Source organism: Zootoca vivipara, chromosome 5 (genome assembly GCF_963506605.1).
Source record: "Zootoca vivipara chromosome 5, rZooViv1.1, whole genome shotgun sequence".
Lineage (NCBI taxonomy): Eukaryota > Metazoa > Chordata > Lepidosauria > Squamata > Lacertidae > Zootoca > Zootoca vivipara.
Genome location: NC_083280.1, coordinates 59693333 through 59713332, shown reverse-complemented (window position 1 = coordinate 59713332; position 20000 = coordinate 59693333). Strand labels below are relative to the sequence as shown.

The following is a 20000-nucleotide window of genomic DNA, read 5'->3' as shown; positions in this document are numbered from 1 at the left end:
AATTAGATTTAAGGCCATTTGTATTTAAAATTAACTAAACTATGGATTAATCCTCTCCAATCGTAAAACTGGAGGTAGGCATGCAGACAGGGATAAGACAAAATTCAGTGCATCCATGCCCCCAGGCACAAGTACTCAACACTCTCTGAATGTGAAGTCATTTATGAAGTCCTTTACAACATGCAGTCAAAGAGGTTAATTGAAAAATTTCTTAATGTCATTATGAAAGAACTAGATTAACCCAAGTTAATTCACTTTATTGTTCAAAATAAAGAGGAATAAGCATTGAACTCACTTGCAAATTTGGGGCATGAATTAGGGGTGAGATGTTGTCTTTAAGGACTCTGCCAGTTTAATTAAGATATGGAAAATTACTTATTGTTCTTCACCACTAAAGTGCTAGGAATTAACAGCCAAATGTGATGCCTGTGCCTTTCATATCTCTACCATGTGTTTGTTTGTTTAATACCCATAAGACTACATCATTAAACCTCAAGCACTGATTTCACTAATTCAACACTAGAGCTACATGCTACAGCAGCAAACACCTTTTCTAGTCAGTCATAATTGAACAGCTGGATATAAAATGAATTATTATTTTTAGGCTCATATCTAACTTTGACTTTAAACCACATACACTGTTTTCTTCCAAAACAAAACACTTTCCTATCTTTGTAATACCTCCAACTAAATATAACAATGGCATCAGGCTATTATGCTCTGCCCAGTTATCAGGTATTCGGTAAGGACCGATGCCACAGCATATTTTTGGTGTTGGGGTATGTTTACTTTTCCATTGCCTTTGTTCTGATGAACTATTTTAGTGTTAAGTGAAAAGCAATTTACTGTTGTTGTTTTTAATTTGTAGGAAGTATTACTTAAAAGAGCAGCCGACCTTGTTGAAGCCCTGTATGGCATGCCCCACAACAACCAGGTGGGTCCTCCTCTCATGTGCATATCCAGTCACATGCACACAATGTAGCAAATGGGCAGCTGCCCTTGCAAACCTGGCAAAACATTGATGTGTTCTTCCAGTGGACCTCATAGTTTTTCCAGCTACCTTAAGGGTGGTGATATGAAGCAGTATCTTAATGAGAATTGAGATTCATTTACCATTTTCTTTCCCAAACCCATTTTCCTATCACAAGTGGTAATTAAGAATACAGTGGTACCTTGAGTTATAAACGCCACAGGTTACAAACTCCGCTAACCTGGAAGAGTTACCTCGAGTTGAGAACTTTGCCCCAGGATGAGAACGGAAATTGTGTGCCGGCGGCGCAGCGGCAGCAAGAGGCCCCATTAGCGAAAGCACGCCTCTAGTTAAGAACAGTTTCAGGTTAAGAACAGACCTCTGGAACGAATTAAGTTCGTAACTAGAGGTACCACTGTATGCGCCAAATGCTTAAGCTTAAACGTGGTCCGATATATTGGTGGCTAATGGAAATCGCTAGCTAAATTTACTACGCGGCAAATAAATGTGTATTGTGTTGCAAACCACTGGAAATAATTTTGCTGCATTTTCCAAGTAAAGTACCCTTTTCTTCTTTAAATGCCACACTAGCAGAAATGCTAGATGGGATATTTGTACTATTTATCTGTTTAGAGTTACTACTGGTAAGGTTTGCAGGAATACGTACAGCAATTTGCCAAATGAAAGAGGCTGTAAACTTTTATCAAGAACACTGGCATACATCGATGCCTACTATAATCTTAGATTAACCTGCACCACAAGATTAGAGGATGTGGTGAAACAAGCACACTGTATTACTTACTTGAAGTTCATTCTTTTACTATTTTGCAGGAAATAATTCTGAAACGAGCAGCAGATATTGCAGAAGCATTATACAGTGTGCCACGCAATCACAATCAGATTCCAACACTTGGCAACACCCCAGGTCATACTGGCATGATGGGAGTAAATTCATTTAGCAGCCAGCTAGCAGTTAATGTTTCAGAAACATCACAAGCTAATGACCAAGGTATGTGAAATTTTAATAATTATGTATCCAAAGTTTTGGATATTCTTGACATTGATCAGTATGTTCCACCTTCTTCCTTCAGTAGGATTCATGCAATCAGTTAACCAGAGGTGTGCCAGTTATATGCACTGCAGTTTATTTTTTGCTTTACGATACAGAATCTTTATTGAAAATATTGAATAAAATACAAAAAGCTTGTAACAATTAACAGTGCAATTTTCTACATGTCTACTCGGGGCTGTAATCCTATAGCCATTTACTTGGGAGAAAGCCATAAGTATTATTATTATGAAACACGATAATGTATATTATTGCTTATAACATAACTGCTTAATTAGAAACACATTAACCTCTAATATATAGCGAAAGATAGTTGTGCCTAAATCTTGCAGAGATCAACAGAGCAAGCATGTTCTGTCTGATGCCACAATTCTAAACATGCTTAATAAGGGAGCAAGTCCAGTTGAACGCAGTGAGACTTAACTTTTGTGTAAGCATGAATAGGATTACAGTGTAATATTCTTGGATCAGGGCCACTAAATTCTTCCTACTCTCCAAATTATGTGTGTCTGTTGAACTTACTTGTGTCATATTGATATAAATAAATCCAGGATGGTTTTCACTGAAGCATGGGCACTCCACTGGGAGCACTTTCTTATATTTAGTGTGTAAAAATATCAGTTGTAAAAATGAAGATTTTTTTTTTTAAAGCAGCTTTTTGCAGCAAACAGGTCTTTCCTTTCTATTTTTAGCCCTTCCCCTCCTGTTTCTGCCAATTTTGGCATTTGAAGTCTTGGAAAGGCTGAAAGTTCGTTCAGCATGTTGGTACAAACCAGCAACCAAGCCTTCTGATAATTACCACTAAAGACAAATGTGACGGAAGTTGACACAATTGGATCGAAGGAAGCTTTTTGTTGGCTGTCTCTGCCAGGAGCAGAGGCAACACAGAATGATCCTCGATGATTTAAGTAGGGTTGGCGTGATAAGGTTATCTTGAACTGTAAAGAGATGATAGGGCAGTAGCAGACAACTTAGACCAAAGCTGTGCAATCAATTAAAAGTGTGTAATGTATGATGCGGAAGGGAAACCCTTCACCTCCCCCCTAAATAATAACAATTTTCTTGGGATGGGTTTTTCTCTCTCTCTCTCTCCACCTAACACAGTAGGTTACAGTCGCAACACAAGCAGTGTTTCCCCGCGAGGATATGTTCCGAGCAGTACTCCTCAGCAGTCCAATTACAACACAGTCAGCAATAGCATGAATGGATATGGCAATGCTGGCATGCCCAATCTTGGTGTACCTGGTTCCCCTGGATTTCTTAATGGCTCTTCAGCTAACTCCCCTTATGGCAGTAAGTGTCTTTTTCTGGTACGCCGTTACATAGATTCTTTATTAGTTACAAAAAAAATTACTTTATTTTGATTTTTCTACAATGTGAGCTACTGGATAAAAGGAGGGGTGACTCTGGAGGCTGGACATTAAAAAAAAACCAATTAAAAAAACCATGGCAAATATATTGGTATATGCCAAACAATAATTTTGGTTAAAAGAGAAAAGAAAAAAAGAACTAGATTGGACTACAAAATCTGCAACCAAAGTCCAACACAAAAGAGTTTGCCTGTTATCCAGAGTGTGGCAAGCCAAAGCTTTTTATTTTTTCATATATAATTTCCCCCCTGCTATTATAAGAGAGACAAGGCCCTATCAATCTCTTTTTTCCCCTCCCCTCCATGTTTGCCATAAAATCCACAATATGAGTCCTGATTATTTTTGCTTTATTGCAGTAGTGCCGTCAAGCCCTACCATGGCAGCCTCTTCGGTCACCCTCCCTTCAAACTGTAGCAGTACACACGGCATTTTCTCATTCTCACCTGCCAATGTCATCTCTGCAGTGAAACAAAAGAGCGCCTTTGCTCCTGTTGTCAGGCCCCAAGCTTCTCCTCCACCATCTTGCACCAGTGCAAATGGAAATGGACTTCAAGGTGAGCTGGATCTCTGTATCATTTTTTTGTGTAATTGCAGATTATTATTTTTAAAAACAAAACACTAGAACTTAACATTAACATTTTTAGCTCTAAAAGGGAAAAAAAGAAGTATTTTTATCACTGGCAAATATTAAAAGACAAAAAAAAACACCCCAGACTTCAAAAACGAGGTGCTTATTTTTTAAATGGCTTTGCATTGCAGGGGCAAGACCTTGGTATTAAATACAGTAGCACAAAACATAGCCAACCATTTTACCATACAGTGGTTAAACTTTAAGCTCTGCATTAGAAGAAATACTAGCTGTTTTTTCCAGCATTTCCCCTTAAGGTTTCGTGCATTAATTTTTAAAATAAACACACAACCCTGAATGTCTCTCACAGATCAGATGTGTTCCCTTTTCTTCTTTATACCGCATGCATTTTTGATAGACACATTTTAATCGGCAGCATTTCAAGATGTGCTGTTTCTCCTACTTGTGTCACTATTTGAAACTTGAAGAACCTTACAGACGTTTGAAGCTGTTGTTCCAAACGTAGCTTTTGTTCACCCTCAAGATTCCTAATGAGGTTTTTGTGCTCTTGTTGGAACTTACCCCAGCTAAACTGTCCATAAAAAGAGGAAAATCAGGACAAATAACTATAAAATAGGTTGTAGAATTTACATAGCCACTTGCAGTCATTAATACTAAGTGTGAAAATTTATAGAGGGAGCCAAAACAACTGCAAAGTCTCTTATTAAAGAGACTGCTTTGCATGTGTATCACTGCCATACATTTTTCAACCAGGACCAAAACCTGCCTCAACTGAGCCAGCCTGAACTGTAACTCTTAACGGACACCAAAAAACATGCTCTGAGCACTTAACATGGCACAGCCTGGGTGGAGCGGAGCACAAGTAGTATTGATTTATTTACACTGCAGCAGCCATTCACTTTCTGAGTATCAGGAAAGAATAAAAAGTCCTGGATCACAAAGGCATACATTTACATTTTAGGCTCTTTGTCTTCCAAAGCGAATATCATCATCATATATTTCAACATTAGCACTGAGTATACCTTTAGCTGTATAAATATCATTGGAAGGACTGGAAAACGACTTGAGAAGATCAATCTAATATATGCCAATAAAGATGCTACCCCTTAGGGATTTTTTTTCTCAATTACCTGTAAAATATCCAGTGATGGAAATATACAAGCTGTCCAGACCAACTAACTGGTCTGTTTGCTACCCTATTTTTCTAATGTTTGAACTCAAAACATTTTTGTATTCTATTTTAAGATTTTAAAAATCAGGAATATAATCTGCAATACTGAAAAGATCCTAAGGATCACAAAGAAATGTGGGTACGTTTGTACTTACAGAGTCTTTGGTGAAAAGGCTGGATAGGATTGCTGCCTAAAAGCACCTGTCTGTCAGAGTGGGCCAAAGACAACTCCTTGTTTGCCTCTGATCAGGTCATTAAAGCATTAGCAAGTGTCGAGAGCTTTCAGTTTTGAAATCTCTGGTCCTTATCAGCATCTAAACACATATGAATAACCCCAGCATCTAAACACATATGAATAACCCCAGCAAACTTTGTTTGCTTGTTTACTCGCTAATTACTTCAACAGGAGTCTCCGAATAGAATTGTTTCTTCTCCTGAAATAAATATGCATTTGATGAAGCTAGTTAATTTAAAAATGGAACAAAAACTTTAGTAACAAATGTAAGGTGCAAAGCCATCAAAGTTTAGGGTTCGTAAATTTTGTTTAAAAATGAAAACGGTGCAAAATGAAGGTTAGAAATCTGCAGCCATTTCCATTAACACAGGCACCCCCAAACTTCGGCCCTCCAGATGTTTTGGACTACAATCCCCATCTTCCCTGACCACTGGCAATATGTTAGCTAGGGATCATGGGAGTTGTAGGCCAAAACATCTGGAGGGCTGCAGTTTGGGGATGCCTGAATTAAAGTTTAGCAAAGGGGTATTTCTTTCATCCCAATTTATGTTTCCTGAGCAGAGCTTTTGCTTCCACTTGTGAGGAAATAATCACACTCCCAATTTTACATTTGAATTGAGAGGTACACTTGGGATAGCGGATTGTAGAATCTGAGTTGATGGAAGACATACCAGGTTCTCCCTTCATTCTCTCCACCATCCCTTGCATTCTTTAACTTCTATCACTCCCACTCTTTCAGCTCCTCCCCTCCCACTTACTGGAAATATGTCAAGTCACTTCCTCTCCTCCCCCTTTCTGTGGCATCATGGGAGAAAGACCCTAAATCCCTCCTTTCTCCCATTGTTCTATGCAGGAGTCTCTGGAAATTTACCAGTGCCTCAGACCTTTCTTCCTCCCTCCTGGCTGTAGTTTTAAAACCCCAAACCAATTTAGGAATCCTTTAAAGGCCTCCTCCTCCAAGATCTACCACTGATCTCAGGAAATGTGAGAGGTAATTATGAATACAGTTTACTGAATATGTAAACCTTCTTCCAATAAATATCTCTTGACTGCCTCAGTATAAATTGTCTGTTCCCAAGAGTTACCTCAAATTCACAGACTCTCCTCAGATTTTCCTTACCACTGATATTATAAAACTTCATTGCACCTTATGCACAGCGAATTGTTTTTCTGTAGAAGAATGCATAGTTTGGGCCAGTTCTAATGATGTAAGGATATATTACCAACAGTACTTTTAAATGCATACATACATCGAATGCTGCCACTAGGGCAACAAAACAACTTCCTAGAATTTTGAAGAGCAAATTTCCTGTACTCATTGGGTCAGAGGGTGGGCTTTTTGGGGTGGGGTGGGGAATAAAAACCGCTTATAAGCATGCAGAATGAGGCAACCACACAGGTACCACCTTGGTATTTTTACGGGAAGTATTTCCTTAAAAAGCAGTCCCAGTTGCAGATGGCATACTCTGGTTTCTCTTTAGATCGTAAAAATCTCTCGCATGGTGGGGAAGGGGATGCTCATCTGACCTTTGGTCAGTCATGTTACTACTACTTACCAGAAGCTAGAGGGAAAATGCAGTGGGACGCTTGGTATGGTGAAATCCAGGGTCCTTGACAGTACATTTGCATCAACGCAACTGACTGGAGCTCAGGTAAGCTCCGCCACCCCCACCATGCTGTCCAGTACTGAGCAGCCCTACATGAAAACGAAGATTGCATCAAAAACATATCTCACCAGAGAGAAGGACTGACCTACACTTCTCTTTCTAGTGAGGTATATGGGCATTTTCAATGTAAATGCAAGGTAGCATTCTCCCATTATTAGGTTTGGATTTTGTTGTATTAAGCTGTATGAAGTTATTTTAGATCTGTACACCACAGGCTGGAATAGCAGGTGTATAAATTTTAGAAATAAACAAAATGCATTCATTGTAACCTACACATCCATAGGTAGCTTCTATTATTACCGACAAACCAGGGGTGAAGTTATTTTTATTTTATTTTTTTATTTTTTTATAATTATTTTTATTAAAGATTTTCTTAGGTTACAAAGGTAGTGCAATGTCTCATTTTTTTCATGCATCATTTTTACACATCAATTTTTTACTTGTTGAGACATTATGAGGAAGGGGGGGAAAGGGGGGAAAGAGGTAGGTGGGATGGTATTTTAAACAATGTGCTAAAGCAGCATGTGTGAAACTTTTGCTCCTAAACCATTTAGTTACTTTGATAACTCCACCTTTAACATTTCTCTTGAGAGTAGCTTCAGGGACAGACCTTCAATTTATATGATAGTAAACCAAGGACATGATTTGCCTGGGTGTGTGAAAGAAACACAGTGAACAGGGCATCTTGAAAAAAGAAAATAGGATTTTCCCTTATGGGCCCCAAATGTATACTTGGTAGGTTCAACCTCCATTTTACTCTGTTTGGGACTGTAATGATGTGGAGGCCCATAATGCTTTCTTTTGGTGGCCCTTGGTGAATATCCAAACTTGTTTCCACCTACCTAAGTGCTTAAATTGTGTGGTTGTTTTTAATTATATAGTTTGGCAAAAGTGTAAATAAGTAAAGAAAAAAGGCAGACTTATTGGGTATTTGATACTTTATATTTCCAATTAAATGACCTGCACATAATGCTAAACCATATTTTATGATTCTACACATGACAGCCTCATTTTCTTGCCCTTCCCTGCTCCTCCTCGTGGCCACGAGGAGGGGATGAGAAGCTTTCACATTCTATTTCAATAAACTATGGTTCCTAGTTTGAACCAGGAAACGCTAACGGTGGTGGCCTGGTTTATGTGTTACACTAAAACATAGTTAAAAATCAGTTGTGATTTAATGTGAATATTCCATGTGTTGGTGCATGCTGTTGAAAAGTTATTGCTCTGCTTTTCCCTACTTCTGCTACACCAGGAAACAATCCAGAGTCTGGCTGTCACAATGTCCAGACCCAGGCTCATGGTTTGTTTCTCTACAAATAAACCACGAGTGGTAAGCAAGAGTTGTTCTTAGCTTACTGTTTGATGGAACAAAACATGAGTCCAGGTTTTGATATCACAACAAGCGAAATCCTAGCTTGTTTCTCAGCTGCATGGCAAGAGCATGGGAGGAGTGGAGCAATAACTTTTCAGCATTTTGTACCAGCATGCTGCACATTCGCATTAAAAAACTAGTTTGGTTATGTATGTTCTGGCCCAATCATAGCTGTGCTTGAAGCCTGAACACTGCATTTTATTTTTGTCATTATGTGCAAATACAGCTATCATATGCTAAGCAAATTTCAGTTGAAGCAAACATTGGCATTTTAGGAATGATTAGCAAACTTTAGTTTGTGTCATTATCCCAACCATAAGCAGTGGCTTGACACAGAGGAGCCTGCCAGGTCAAGAGGACTGGCAGCATAATTTTCAAATATGCTGGACCTAGACACCAACCTAAGCCTGAGCTAGAACCTGTCAGCTAGTATCCCACTGAACCAAAGATCTCTGGAGTGGAACCTCCTGAGATAATATCCCTAGAGAAGCCAGTACTCTTTACACCAGGGGGGCTCACATTCACAATGCCCTGCTTATCAGTGTCTACAGTGAATAAGGTGGGAGCTGACTGAGAAGCAACCGAGTGCTAGGCTCCAGGCCAGAAGACTACCGCTTTAAGTATATCTCCATTCCTCAGGAAGTGGTCAGAATCTGAGAAGGGCAGACTGAGTAAAGAGGGGTGGAAGGTTTTAGCTGTGCTCCAGATCTTGTCAGAGCAATGACTAATTTAGAGCTATCCATGGTTCTGTGACCCCGACCTGAACAGATTATGGCTAGCCTGCTCTCTCCTAAGGGGCTGCCTTGTCTTCTGTGGGCCCCCATGCAGAGACAGAACAGGGCAGCACATTTGCTGCTTCTTTAATATCACCTTAAAAATTAAATGAGCAAAGCAAATTATCGCCTCAGGTATGGTGCTTCTGCTATGGCATCTCTCCTGTGCTCAATACAGTAGGGTTAGGGCACAGGAATAATGGAGGGAATAAGATAATCCTCCCATGCTGGGAATTCTGCTTCCTCAGCAATGCTAATGACCACTGTTCCAAACTCCCAATAACTACAATAAAAGAACACAGTTGGGATATTAAGCCAGCAAGACTATGGATTTAAGATATTTGGTTCCATTTCCTTCCCGCTAAGAAACCAGATAGTCTTTATTGCACTCCTTCCATCCTGCATGCACAAAACGAATACCTATGTTGATCTACAAATACCGTGCAGGGTACCGATGCTGTAGACCAGGGAGACCTGAGTGCGAGAAGCTCTAGTTGGAAATGTCCATAATGGACACTATTAACCAGGTCTTAATCATGTGTAGATGAGTCACACACAGTGGCATTTATTGGCTTGTCTAATGCACAAATCAGCCTTGCAGACAATTACCAAAGGTGTGGTCACTCACAATATAATCCTATCACCTGCCCATCTCCTCTCACATTATTCCACTGACACTTGGAACCCAGGAGCTCAGAGAATGATCCCTGTGCCTTCCAACTCTTCAACAAGAAAATGATTTCAGGGACCAATTCCCTGGCATTGCTTCCACTTCTTCTGGAAATAGAAAACCAGATTGTGGTGGCAATGGTCCACTGTGCAAGTCTGAAGGCAAGTGGCAGAGAGAAGCTGATATGACAGCAACCAACACTGGTCCTCTCTTTCAAACTATATATTCACTGCCACTATATTAACCCAAGTGCTAATATAAAGCAGCATTTGAATGACTGACTACACAATTAGCTTGGGTTCTCCCTTTTGTAGCCACAAAAACTTTTAAGCTAGAAGAGTTTGCATAAGTATGTGCCTCTATCTAGTTTGCCACTTGGGAGCACACTGAGGGCACAATTGTTAATTCACCTTCCAAGTGAGCATGCGAATTGCAGATTGCATGACTGGGGTAGCTCGAGTCATTCTCTTTGCCAAAATAAACAAAACAGCATGAACTGCGTAAATCTCCTCTGCTTTTTCAGACCAAACAACATCTTTTTTTTCATTTGCTCTTCCTTGCAGTATAACATGAAAGTCCACATCATAGTTTGTCACCGTTACATTTCACTCAGTATATTTCCTGAACATAAGCAAGCAGCATACTATTTTTCCCAAGTGTTGTGCTATTAGTTCTACCATGCCTAAGACTAAATTACTTTACTTGCTTTATCAATAGTGAAAAATATGAAAGAGTATTGCAGACAAATACTTTGAAAAAAGACTATTTCCGCGACAATCAGAAACTAAACTTGTGGGAATCATATTTCACCACATACCTTTAAAATACATTTCACATTATTAAATTTGGGTTGATTTCTAAATATATATTTTTTGCAGATTAAAAATAAGTATTTTGGTTCAGTATAAAAATGAAATACCTGTATCTAAATAATGTTGTCTCTGATGGTGATCAAAGGCTCATACATTTGACAGTAGCTCTATAAATAAATGGGGTTAAGTCATATCAAGATATGAATAAGCTCAGAGTTTAGACCAAATGTAGCTAACCTGTGGCTTATATGTAACTAGTATTCCTGTGGTGAATGCCTTCTACCCTAGACACAGGCAGAAGGGGGGCCTTGATAGTGTCAGATTTACGGGCCATGGTTTGCACTATCTAAGGATTGTGAGCAAGCCAATGAAGGTTCAGTGTGGTGTGGGCAGATGCTGAAAGAGTGAAGGGTCCCTGTTCAGAAACCCAATAAAAAAGAAAAGATGATGTGGTATGAACAGCACTGAATATGTAGCATCAGGAGTTTTGGTGCATCTGGAAGAAACCTATGCTTTGCGGTCTCCTCATGTCAACTTTGCTCAGTTTTCAGAAAGATGATTAGAGTATGCATTTGTTTGCATATGTTAATAAGGACAAGGGTTTTATAGGTTTATATGCAACAGGAGCAAGAGATATGCATGAGCATGTGGGATTGTATGTATGAATGAGAGGAAATATATGTAGCTGTGTGTGTGCACTGAAGGCTGTTACGCTTTAGCAGGCACCAATGGTTTCCCTGCATATCTGCTTTGTTTGTATTCCCCAGGGTGTTGCTTTTCTCAGTTTTTTTAATAACAACCCTGTGAGGTAGGTTAGGCTAAGAAAGAGTCCCTGGTCCAAGTTAATCTAGCAGCCTTCCCTCTACAGGCATTTGAGCCAGGTTTACCCAGTCAAAAACTCTAGTCGCCCAAATTGGCTTGTTACTAGTACACCGAAAACAGCAATCAGCTTGTGTGTTTGATGGCATTGGTAATAGTGTCTTTGAGTTTATGCCCTGTTTGCAAGACTGTATATTTTGGAGAGCATAATATCTGTATTTTTTCAGGAGAAAATAAAGTTTCCAGAAGTATGGTGAGGAAGGGCATCAGCCTCTTTAGGAATACCCAACTAAACTGAACCCTAAACTGCATTTTATAGACATTTTTTTAAAAATGGGCCATGGAGACTATTGGAACCATGTTTCCTCTTCTGTGCAGCTATTTCACTGGCAATACAGGAAGGTGAAAATTGGCTGAATGTTGCATTCACCACTGTTGGCCCTAATTTAACCGAATACTTGCTACCAAATGTTAATAGTGTTATTAGTATTTATTGCTGTCAATTAATGGCAGAGAGAGCTTGCTGCTACAGCAGATAGCCAAGGCTCTGCTCCATCCCTTGCCAATGAGCTGCAGTTACCACAAGGGAACATTTACTGGCCGAAAACTGTGAGCAGCACATCACTGTGCCCCCATCATTTGGCATTGTTTCTCCCAGCCCTGATGGCAGCATTGTGCAGGAGCTAAATATACTGGAACGCTGCCATATTGGGGGAATTCACAGCTGGCAAGAACTGGCTGCAATCCAAGCAGTGGCACATAGGGGTCGAAATGGAAGAGAGTCTGGTTGTTAGGCTCCATCTGCAAGCCTGTGACTAATCTTTCCATGTAAACAAAGGCATGCTCAAAACTTTCATGTACAGGATTTGCCTAACCTCGTAAGTTACATCTAAGGCTGGCAGTATTCAATGTGGAAAAACTACAGAAAAGTTACTTTTCAGTGGCAGACTCCACTCCCCCCCCCCAACCTCAGCTTCGTTTTTTCCTAGAAAAAAATAATCGGCCAGTATTTTACAAGCAAGCTGCTAACTGTGTGAGAAAACAAGACTTACCGCATAGGGTGAAGGCTGCCTTGCATGCTGTTCTTCCCCTAAGCCAAAGGTCCATAGGTACAACAGCAGAATTCATGGAGCTACTGCTCAACACAGACATTCAACTCATCCTCATCGTTCCATCTGTTCTGTGGGGAAAGGAATCCATGAGCACCACTACTCCCATGAACCTGAATTTTAGTTAGTGAGATCAGGCATGTACAAGGGTTACTGAGTCAACCCTTTGTGACACATTGGCATGCATATAATACAACATGGTCAATCAACTGCACAGGGGCTGCTAGTGAAATAGGCAGCATGTGTCTGTGGCACTCCGGGGCAAGAGGAGAAGCCTCTCTCCATTCCTACCTGCCCTTTCCTAAATTACGCTCCTCCTTTTTGCTTCATGACTCAGTAGACTCAAGGCATATATATATCCCTGACAAACAAGAGCTTGAATATGCTATTACAGCACATTTCCCCAGCCAAGCGTCCTCCAGATGTTTTGGTCTACATGTCCCATCATCCCCAGATGGCATAGACAGTGGTCAGGAATGATGGGAATTGCAACCTGTAACATATGCAGCACAGCAGATTGGATAAGACAGCAGTACAGCGTTATCCCATCCCTTGGACTTGGACTTGTGGCACATTTGCCAAAAATATTGGCCGCCACTGTGTTACAAAACGCTTTCCTTAAAAAAAGAAGAAGATAAAAATCTTTTTTGGGGTGGGTGGGTGGGGTGGATTCTCATATTTTTCAGCAGTTTGAGAAATATTGGATGTAACTGTGCAGCTGGTCTCAAATTGCACTGAACAAAACTTCACACAGCTCAGGTCTTTTACGCTTCTCCTTTAAGTACATGGGTGGCCAGACAAAGAGAATGTATTACATAAGACATATATACATACAACCAGCTTTCAGGAAAACCCGCAACAGCAAATCTGAGATAAATTGATATTTTTTGAGATTAATGAACTGGGAAATTGAAGTTCGCATCACTACATCAAAAATGTATTAATGTTTCTTGTACATAAATTAATGAGAATGATCACGACAAAATTTAAACACCGTAAGGTTAAAACAGTCCAAATTATACTCCTGCCAAGGAGATAACTAGAACATAATGACAAAATTTAGCTTCTCCCTGTTTAACAAGCCCAGTCCTTTCCCTTGCTATACCATATGTGTGGCACAGCTACCACAGCGTCCACTATTAGGAAAGTGTGCCCTGATCACCTTTAAAATCCAGAGAAAATCCCTGTCACAGGTCTTTGCTGACACATGCATTAGGGTCTACTGGCCCATTCATGGACGAGGCACAGGGGGGCCACCAAATGTCTCTCCTACGTGCTCTGCCTAGCATTCTCCCAGTGCTGAAGCAGCAACAGTAGTGGCTACTAACCTCAATTCAGGGGCTGGTGCCAGTTCCCAGTGCCAGAACAAAGAGACTCAGATCTCTTTGCATCACTATTGGGTACCTTGATCCTGAGCTTTGTGTGGCGCATCACAGATTTACAAGGGATTGGGTGCTAAGCATTTTTTAAGAAACAAATTGAGCTAGCAAGTGGAAGATTTTAATCTCATGTCTTTTTTATAGTGCTTTGACAGATTCCAAAGCAGGTGTACTATACTTGACTTTGATCTCAGAAAGTCATTGACTTATTAAAGTCAGCATACTATTAGGATAAAGTACAATTAACAGAATGTCAAAATTGAGGCTTTCCACTTAGGCTTGAGTGCTTGGAAAAAGAGAAAAAGCTAAGGTTAGTCAGATTTTCATTTAGGGAACTTGAGAAGTGTCTGGTCCTTGATTGGTGAGTGAGCTGGCCTTGTCTGACATTACCAAAAGTGACCATGTTGTTTCTCAGCTGTCAACATAGGCAGTCTCCAGGGAGTCTGGGCCACTGTTTGCCATTAACAAAACGCTAAGAGAAATATCACACATGTGGGAGGCAGGATGCTTTGCACAAAAAAATGTCAGAATCCTTTTCATTTTAAAAGTGAAGTCTTTACAGAATGCTCTGGTAGGAAAGTGCTATTTTAAAAATAATTTAAAATGTTTGAGTGGGGAAAACAAAACCCCTTCCCTCATTGGATAGCCCTATATACTAGTAACAGATGACAAAAACAGTCTGGCAGCTAGTGCATGCAAACTATGTTGTAATATTAAATGTTGAAAATGTCCATCAGCAGTCCACCCAGATTTTAACACACACACACACACACACACACACACACACACACACACACACACAGTGATCCAGAGATGATGATCTACATGCAGTAATCAACTTCTGTATGCATCACAGCTCATTTCCTTGTGCAATACTCTTGCATGCAGAGGATCTGTTTCACCTGTGGAAATGTTTCACACCACTAATCTAGCATACAACTTTGGCAAGAACATACATATCTGCCTGCAAAATGGCAGGAGCTGTATTCTCCCATGCCACAGTCCTCTGGATCACAGCCCATATATTATGTGAAATAGGTTTGGTAGATGTCCCTAAACGTTTTGTGGAAGTTGGTACTTCTGGGAAATATTTGTGCATGGTGGGATTTTTTTTCTTCTTCTTTGCAAGTTCTAATAATGCTTTTGCACATATTTAATAGTTCTTTTTCTCTTTCTTTCAGCTATGTCTGGGCTTGTAGTCCCGCCAATGTAAATTCATTTTTGTTTACCTACCGTAGCACCAAGCTTCAGAAGATGAGCTTTTTAGGGGACAAGTTTAGTACATAAGACATGCTGATGGAAACAGTATCTTCAAAATACAATCAGCAAAACATTGAAATGCTACAAAAAAAACTTTGTTTAAAGATTTTATTTAAACTACTAAGAATCAACATGCAAACAATCAACTTCTTCATGAACGATTCCATTTTATTAACTGAACTTCTCTCTTATTTTCACATTTCTTGATCCTGAAGAATAAGGAAAAAGCGACGCCTATTTTGTATAAAGTTTCTGATTACGTCTTGGCTATGTCTAGTACTTGCTATGTGTCGGGAAAAACTTTGTGGATGCACCATTTTGATTATCATGAAACACTGATGAAAAACGCCTCCAAAACATTTTTCTGTACTCATAACTAGATTCACAATGGTTGTGTATCTCTATAATGTGAAATATTTTTTTGTGGTGAAAAAAGGGGGCCAAGGAGGTATGAGCCATCAAAACTGGAAAAAAGGATGAATATATGATTTGGGAAAATTTTGGGAGCTAGGGAGGGTGGGAGGGTTTATCATTGCTTAACTTCATCTTAAGGAAATGGAACTTTGTAACTTATTGTAGTTAGAAATTGTAACTTTGATATTGAATTCTCTTGCCTTCAACAAGCACACTGACAGAGAAAAAAATGCTACTGTCTGTTGGTTAAAAAAATATACTTCCACTGCTAGAGCTTCCTGTTAAGCAAGTGTGATCTGCAACATTTTTTCAACTTTTGCTAGCACTGTATACTATTGCATTCTTAGGCTACTGTGAAGTCTATGTTTCTTGTACCAGAAAATTGTCCTTTTGACTTCTAGATCCTTCTTCCCGAATGTGTTTTGTATGTGGTTATAAAATTGTAGACTTTTGTGATTTTGCCAAAGTTGTAGCTAAATATTTATACACTTGTCTTGAATTTTTTTCAGATCCACTTAAATATTTAGATCAGCAAATTTTATTCCTTATAAAGCTAAGGAATAAAATAGTCATACATTACAACACTTTCTTTCACATAAACACTTGCAATCTACCAAGGGAATTTATTTTGTAACATATTGATTATAAATATTGTATTTATCTTTGAAATTTTGTATATTGCTTTTTATCATTTCCCCCCCTTGTATGTATGTTTTTCGTCATTTGACGTATTGTGATGCTGTGAAAAGCATTAAGCCAAGAACAGCTGCCTTCATGTGTTTCTGTTAAAATAAATTTGTGTTCATTCATTTCATTTGTATTTCAGAAAGTTGTTATTTGTTTGGACTTTCCATCCTTTTTGTTGTTTTGAGGGGAAAAAAACATTGTTTATTTTTATATTATTTTTAAGTTATCTGAACAAATGATTTTGAAATAAAGTTGTTTGTTGTATAGTTAAAACGGAATTGTGCCACATGGCTGTAATAAATACTAGTAGAATACGTGCATGTGATGCAGCCACAAGAAAAAGAAGATTCTCCTATTTTGTGTTAGCATTTTTGTTTTGTTTTTTTAAAATCCTCTGTTTTCTCTCATGCCTTATTTTCTTTTTCTATCTTTAAAAAAAAGATTGTAAAAAGTCATTTTAGCTGCCACCCCATGACTTTGCCACATAGCTGAACTGTGTTTACTGGGAGGGAGGGGGGAACCAGAGGCCTAAAAGCTTATAAAATAAAAATCCACTTCTGATGTTTTGCTTAAAAGTGTTTGCCACATTAACTACTTGGATGCCTTAAAAGTAGACTTCTGAAGAACTTTTTGTGCTGTTTTATCATGGGCCTACACCACAATTAATCGCTACTTCATCTGGAGGATTTATGGTGTAAAAAAAGCACAAACCTGGGGTACAACCTTCTAATTTACTGCACTCATCTATTGGGGTAATGCTTTACCAACCCCATGAAAATGGCTGGTTGTAGGACCACAGCAGTGTTGGGTTGATTGCATCCCTGGTGTACAACTGTGTCACTCCTTTGTGTGTCTGCTTTCTGCTGCACTCTGCATATTCTGTAACCCAGCACTGTTTAACAGAGAGAAAGGCTTGTATGCAATTCGGATCGTGCACAATTTTTATAAGTTGTTTTATTTACAGATTTCCCCCCCTTTTGGTAGCAAGACCTACAGCGTTGACTGTAATTTATAAACTGGAATGACCTCTTCAATAATATCGTGCCTGTTAGTGCCAATCCTTAGACAGCTGGTCCCCCGCTTTCTTTCTTTGCACTAAATGCTTTGTTAATGCAGCACTGCAAAAACATTTTTATTTTATTTTTTTTGCAAACTGCAGCAGAATTAAAGTTCTAAGCAAAAAGGAGGGACCATTTTTTAAATACGAAAAATGCACATTTTCATGAAACGTTTATAAAAGGTTTGAAAACTGAAACAATATATCACAAATTAGCCAATAAGGTTAGCTAAGTGGGAAAGCCTAAGAAGTCACTTTGAAACTGAATTGCCTCAGTTTTATTTTATATAAGTAAGGTTTTGATCTTAAAAAGGAAGGTCATCTTAAGAAAGTTTGCAAGTTTCTTCATAAACGCAATTTGTTTGTGTTTTAGATTAATTAGTCAATGCACTCATTGCTTCATTGTCTCCAAACGGAAAACTTCACTAAATGGTAGATTTTACTGTTAAAGACCCTACAATAAGATTGTTTTATCTGTACATTTTTCAGATATTTAACTGTATAAAAATGTTCATTTTACACAATATTTAATTAAAGTATTTCTTGTCTGTGAATTTCACTTCTGGTAATTTTTCAGGTCTGATTATTAAAATAGCCAAAAACACAAGCTACAAACACCTGGGACTGTTAATTTCATTCTGAAAGTGTTAAGAATGTAACCCAAGGCTTAACTAAGGGTTCATTTTTATGTTCACGTACAACACTAGATGTTTCATCATTTGAGCTTCTGTGAGCTGTTTCTAGTGAAAACTGCTGTGTTTGACCTGATGTCAGGTGAAGCAAAAATGCTGTTGTGTTCTATTTGTGATAAGTTTGTTACATGCCCCCCACACTACATCACACTGACAGCACAATCCTATGTCCTAAGCAACCCTAACCTGTCGAATTCAGCAGGGCTTACTTCCAAGTAAGTGAGGTTAGGACTGCAGCAGGCTGGGCGGGGGGGGGGGCAGCAGGCTGGGCGGGGCTGACCACCTCCGACGGCCGCCGCATGACGTGGCTGTGGTCGTCAAGGACTTAAGCTCCGATACGAGTGAGACTGCCTCACTCCGCGGCTTGCTCGCGGGGTTTGCCGCGTCGCAAGCCTCCTGTGCGCACATGCGTCGTGGGCATCATGATGCTTATGCAGGTGACTGGAATGTTTGTGCTCCAACTGAAAGTGCCCCTAGTACAACCATAAATAACAGGAAGTGTACAAAGATGTGTTCAGGTGGTGGGCATAAAGACTTATTTGTGCAAAAGCCACAATGGCATAAAGTAAAATTGCATTACTTTTTATGATGTACTTACCGTGTTTCTCCGAAAATAAGCCATACCCCGAAAATAAGCCATAGTGATAGGCAGTTTAACCTTGTAGGTTAAACTGTACCATACTTCATAAAAAAAAAAGACATCCCCTGAAAATAAGCCACCGTGTGGTTTTTTTGAGGATGGGCTGAAGAGATGTTTGAGGAGATATAACTAGGAAGACTCTACCATGAGTTCTGGTTATTTGTGATTGAATAACCAGAGTGGCCTACCTGGTGGATCTCTGATCATGGGCAAAACTTCGGGGAGAGGTATTTCTTTAAATAACTGGGTCTTAAGCCGTTTGTGTATGTGTGTTTGTGCACGCAGACACATGTATTTCTATATAAAACCAGCACCTGGAATTTGTCTTGGTAGCAAAGACACAACCACTTTTGATCTTTAAGGACCCACATTGTATTATCTCACCCAGCCACACTAGTCAACATCCTCATGGGTACATTTTGCACTAGCTGCAACCTCCAAACAAATCTAAAAGGCAGCCCCTAGTAGAATGTACTTATGCATATAAAGATCACCAAAGCAACTCCCTTCAGATGGGTAATGCTTTTTAAAAACCCCACACAAAATGTTTATGAGCAGCCTTTCTAACTCAGCAAATGAGAACCCACAGCAACTTACAATAAACTGAATTAAAGCATCAAACAGTAAAACAACTCCAACAATGTTTTAAAAACCACAAATGGTTGAGGCAGCAACAAAAACTGGTCCCATGTTCAACAGACCCTGCACAAATCTTGCGGGGTGGGGTGGGGTGGGGAGAGAATTATATGATAGCAAAACATTTTACAAATGCTTATTTAAGTACACAAACACAAGAGTGGATTCGCATCCTGGAGAAAGGATTTCAGGTAATTGCTAGGAAGGCCTCTGCCTGAAAGCCTTGAGAGTCGCTGCCAGCCCAAGTAAGCAATAACCCAGGAAGCTGGTCTGACTAGGCAGCTTCCTATGTTCAAAAATTTGGCGGGACATCTGTCAAATCACCATGTGAAGGTCAGCCAGCAGCATAATCTCTTGAGTTTTGCTGTATGTTAGCTCACTCATTCACAGGCTGCCAGTGTAAAATGCTCTCTTGTTCACCCACAGAACACAGAAAGTCAATGCTCTCAGTACCTAGGCATAGTGTAAAGTTTCTTTTTACCCCCCTCCCTCTCTCTCCTTCCTGTGAACCAAATACCTTTTCTGCACCTCCTTATCTCACACTTTAGCCACAATCAAACACTCCAGATCTCTGTTTCATTGCCAGTATGTGTTCTCGCTTTTCTCCTC

The 20000-nt window shown here is 39.5% G+C and overlaps 1 protein-coding gene and 1 long non-coding RNA gene across 8 annotated transcripts in view; one reads left to right on the top strand and one right to left on the bottom strand.

Moving 5' to 3' along the window:
* The window catches only part of EBF3 (EBF transcription factor 3), a 178158-nt gene extending 162391 nt beyond the window's left edge, over nt 1-15767 (top strand). For 2 of the 6 annotated variants that reach the window (XM_060274828.1, XM_035138250.2), the window contains 5 exons: nt 869-934; nt 1802-1979; nt 3144-3332; nt 3766-3963; nt 6886-7019. In XM_060274828.1, the coding sequence (XP_060130811.1) occupies nt 869-934; nt 1802-1979; nt 3144-3332; nt 3766-3963; nt 6886-7019 (765 nt within the window). Of the gene's footprint in view, nt 1-868; nt 935-1801; nt 1980-3143; nt 3333-3765; nt 3964-6885; nt 7020-15186 lie in introns of those variants that run through there. The other 4 variants (XM_060274830.1, XM_035138255.2, XM_060274829.1 and 1 more) reach the window with 3 other exon arrangements.
* LOC118096428 (uncharacterized) overlaps nt 3855-20000 on the bottom strand; it is a 59414-nt gene continuing 43268 nt past the window's right edge. The window contains exons 2-4 of one of the 2 annotated variants that reach the window (XR_004693920.2): nt 12570-12697; nt 6961-7100; nt 3855-3976 (exon numbers count right to left, since the gene is read on the bottom strand). This is a non-coding gene — a long non-coding RNA (uncharacterized LOC118096428). Of the gene's footprint in view, nt 3977-6960; nt 7101-12569; nt 13230-20000 lie in introns of those variants that run through there. The other variant, XR_009557614.1, reaches the window with a different exon arrangement.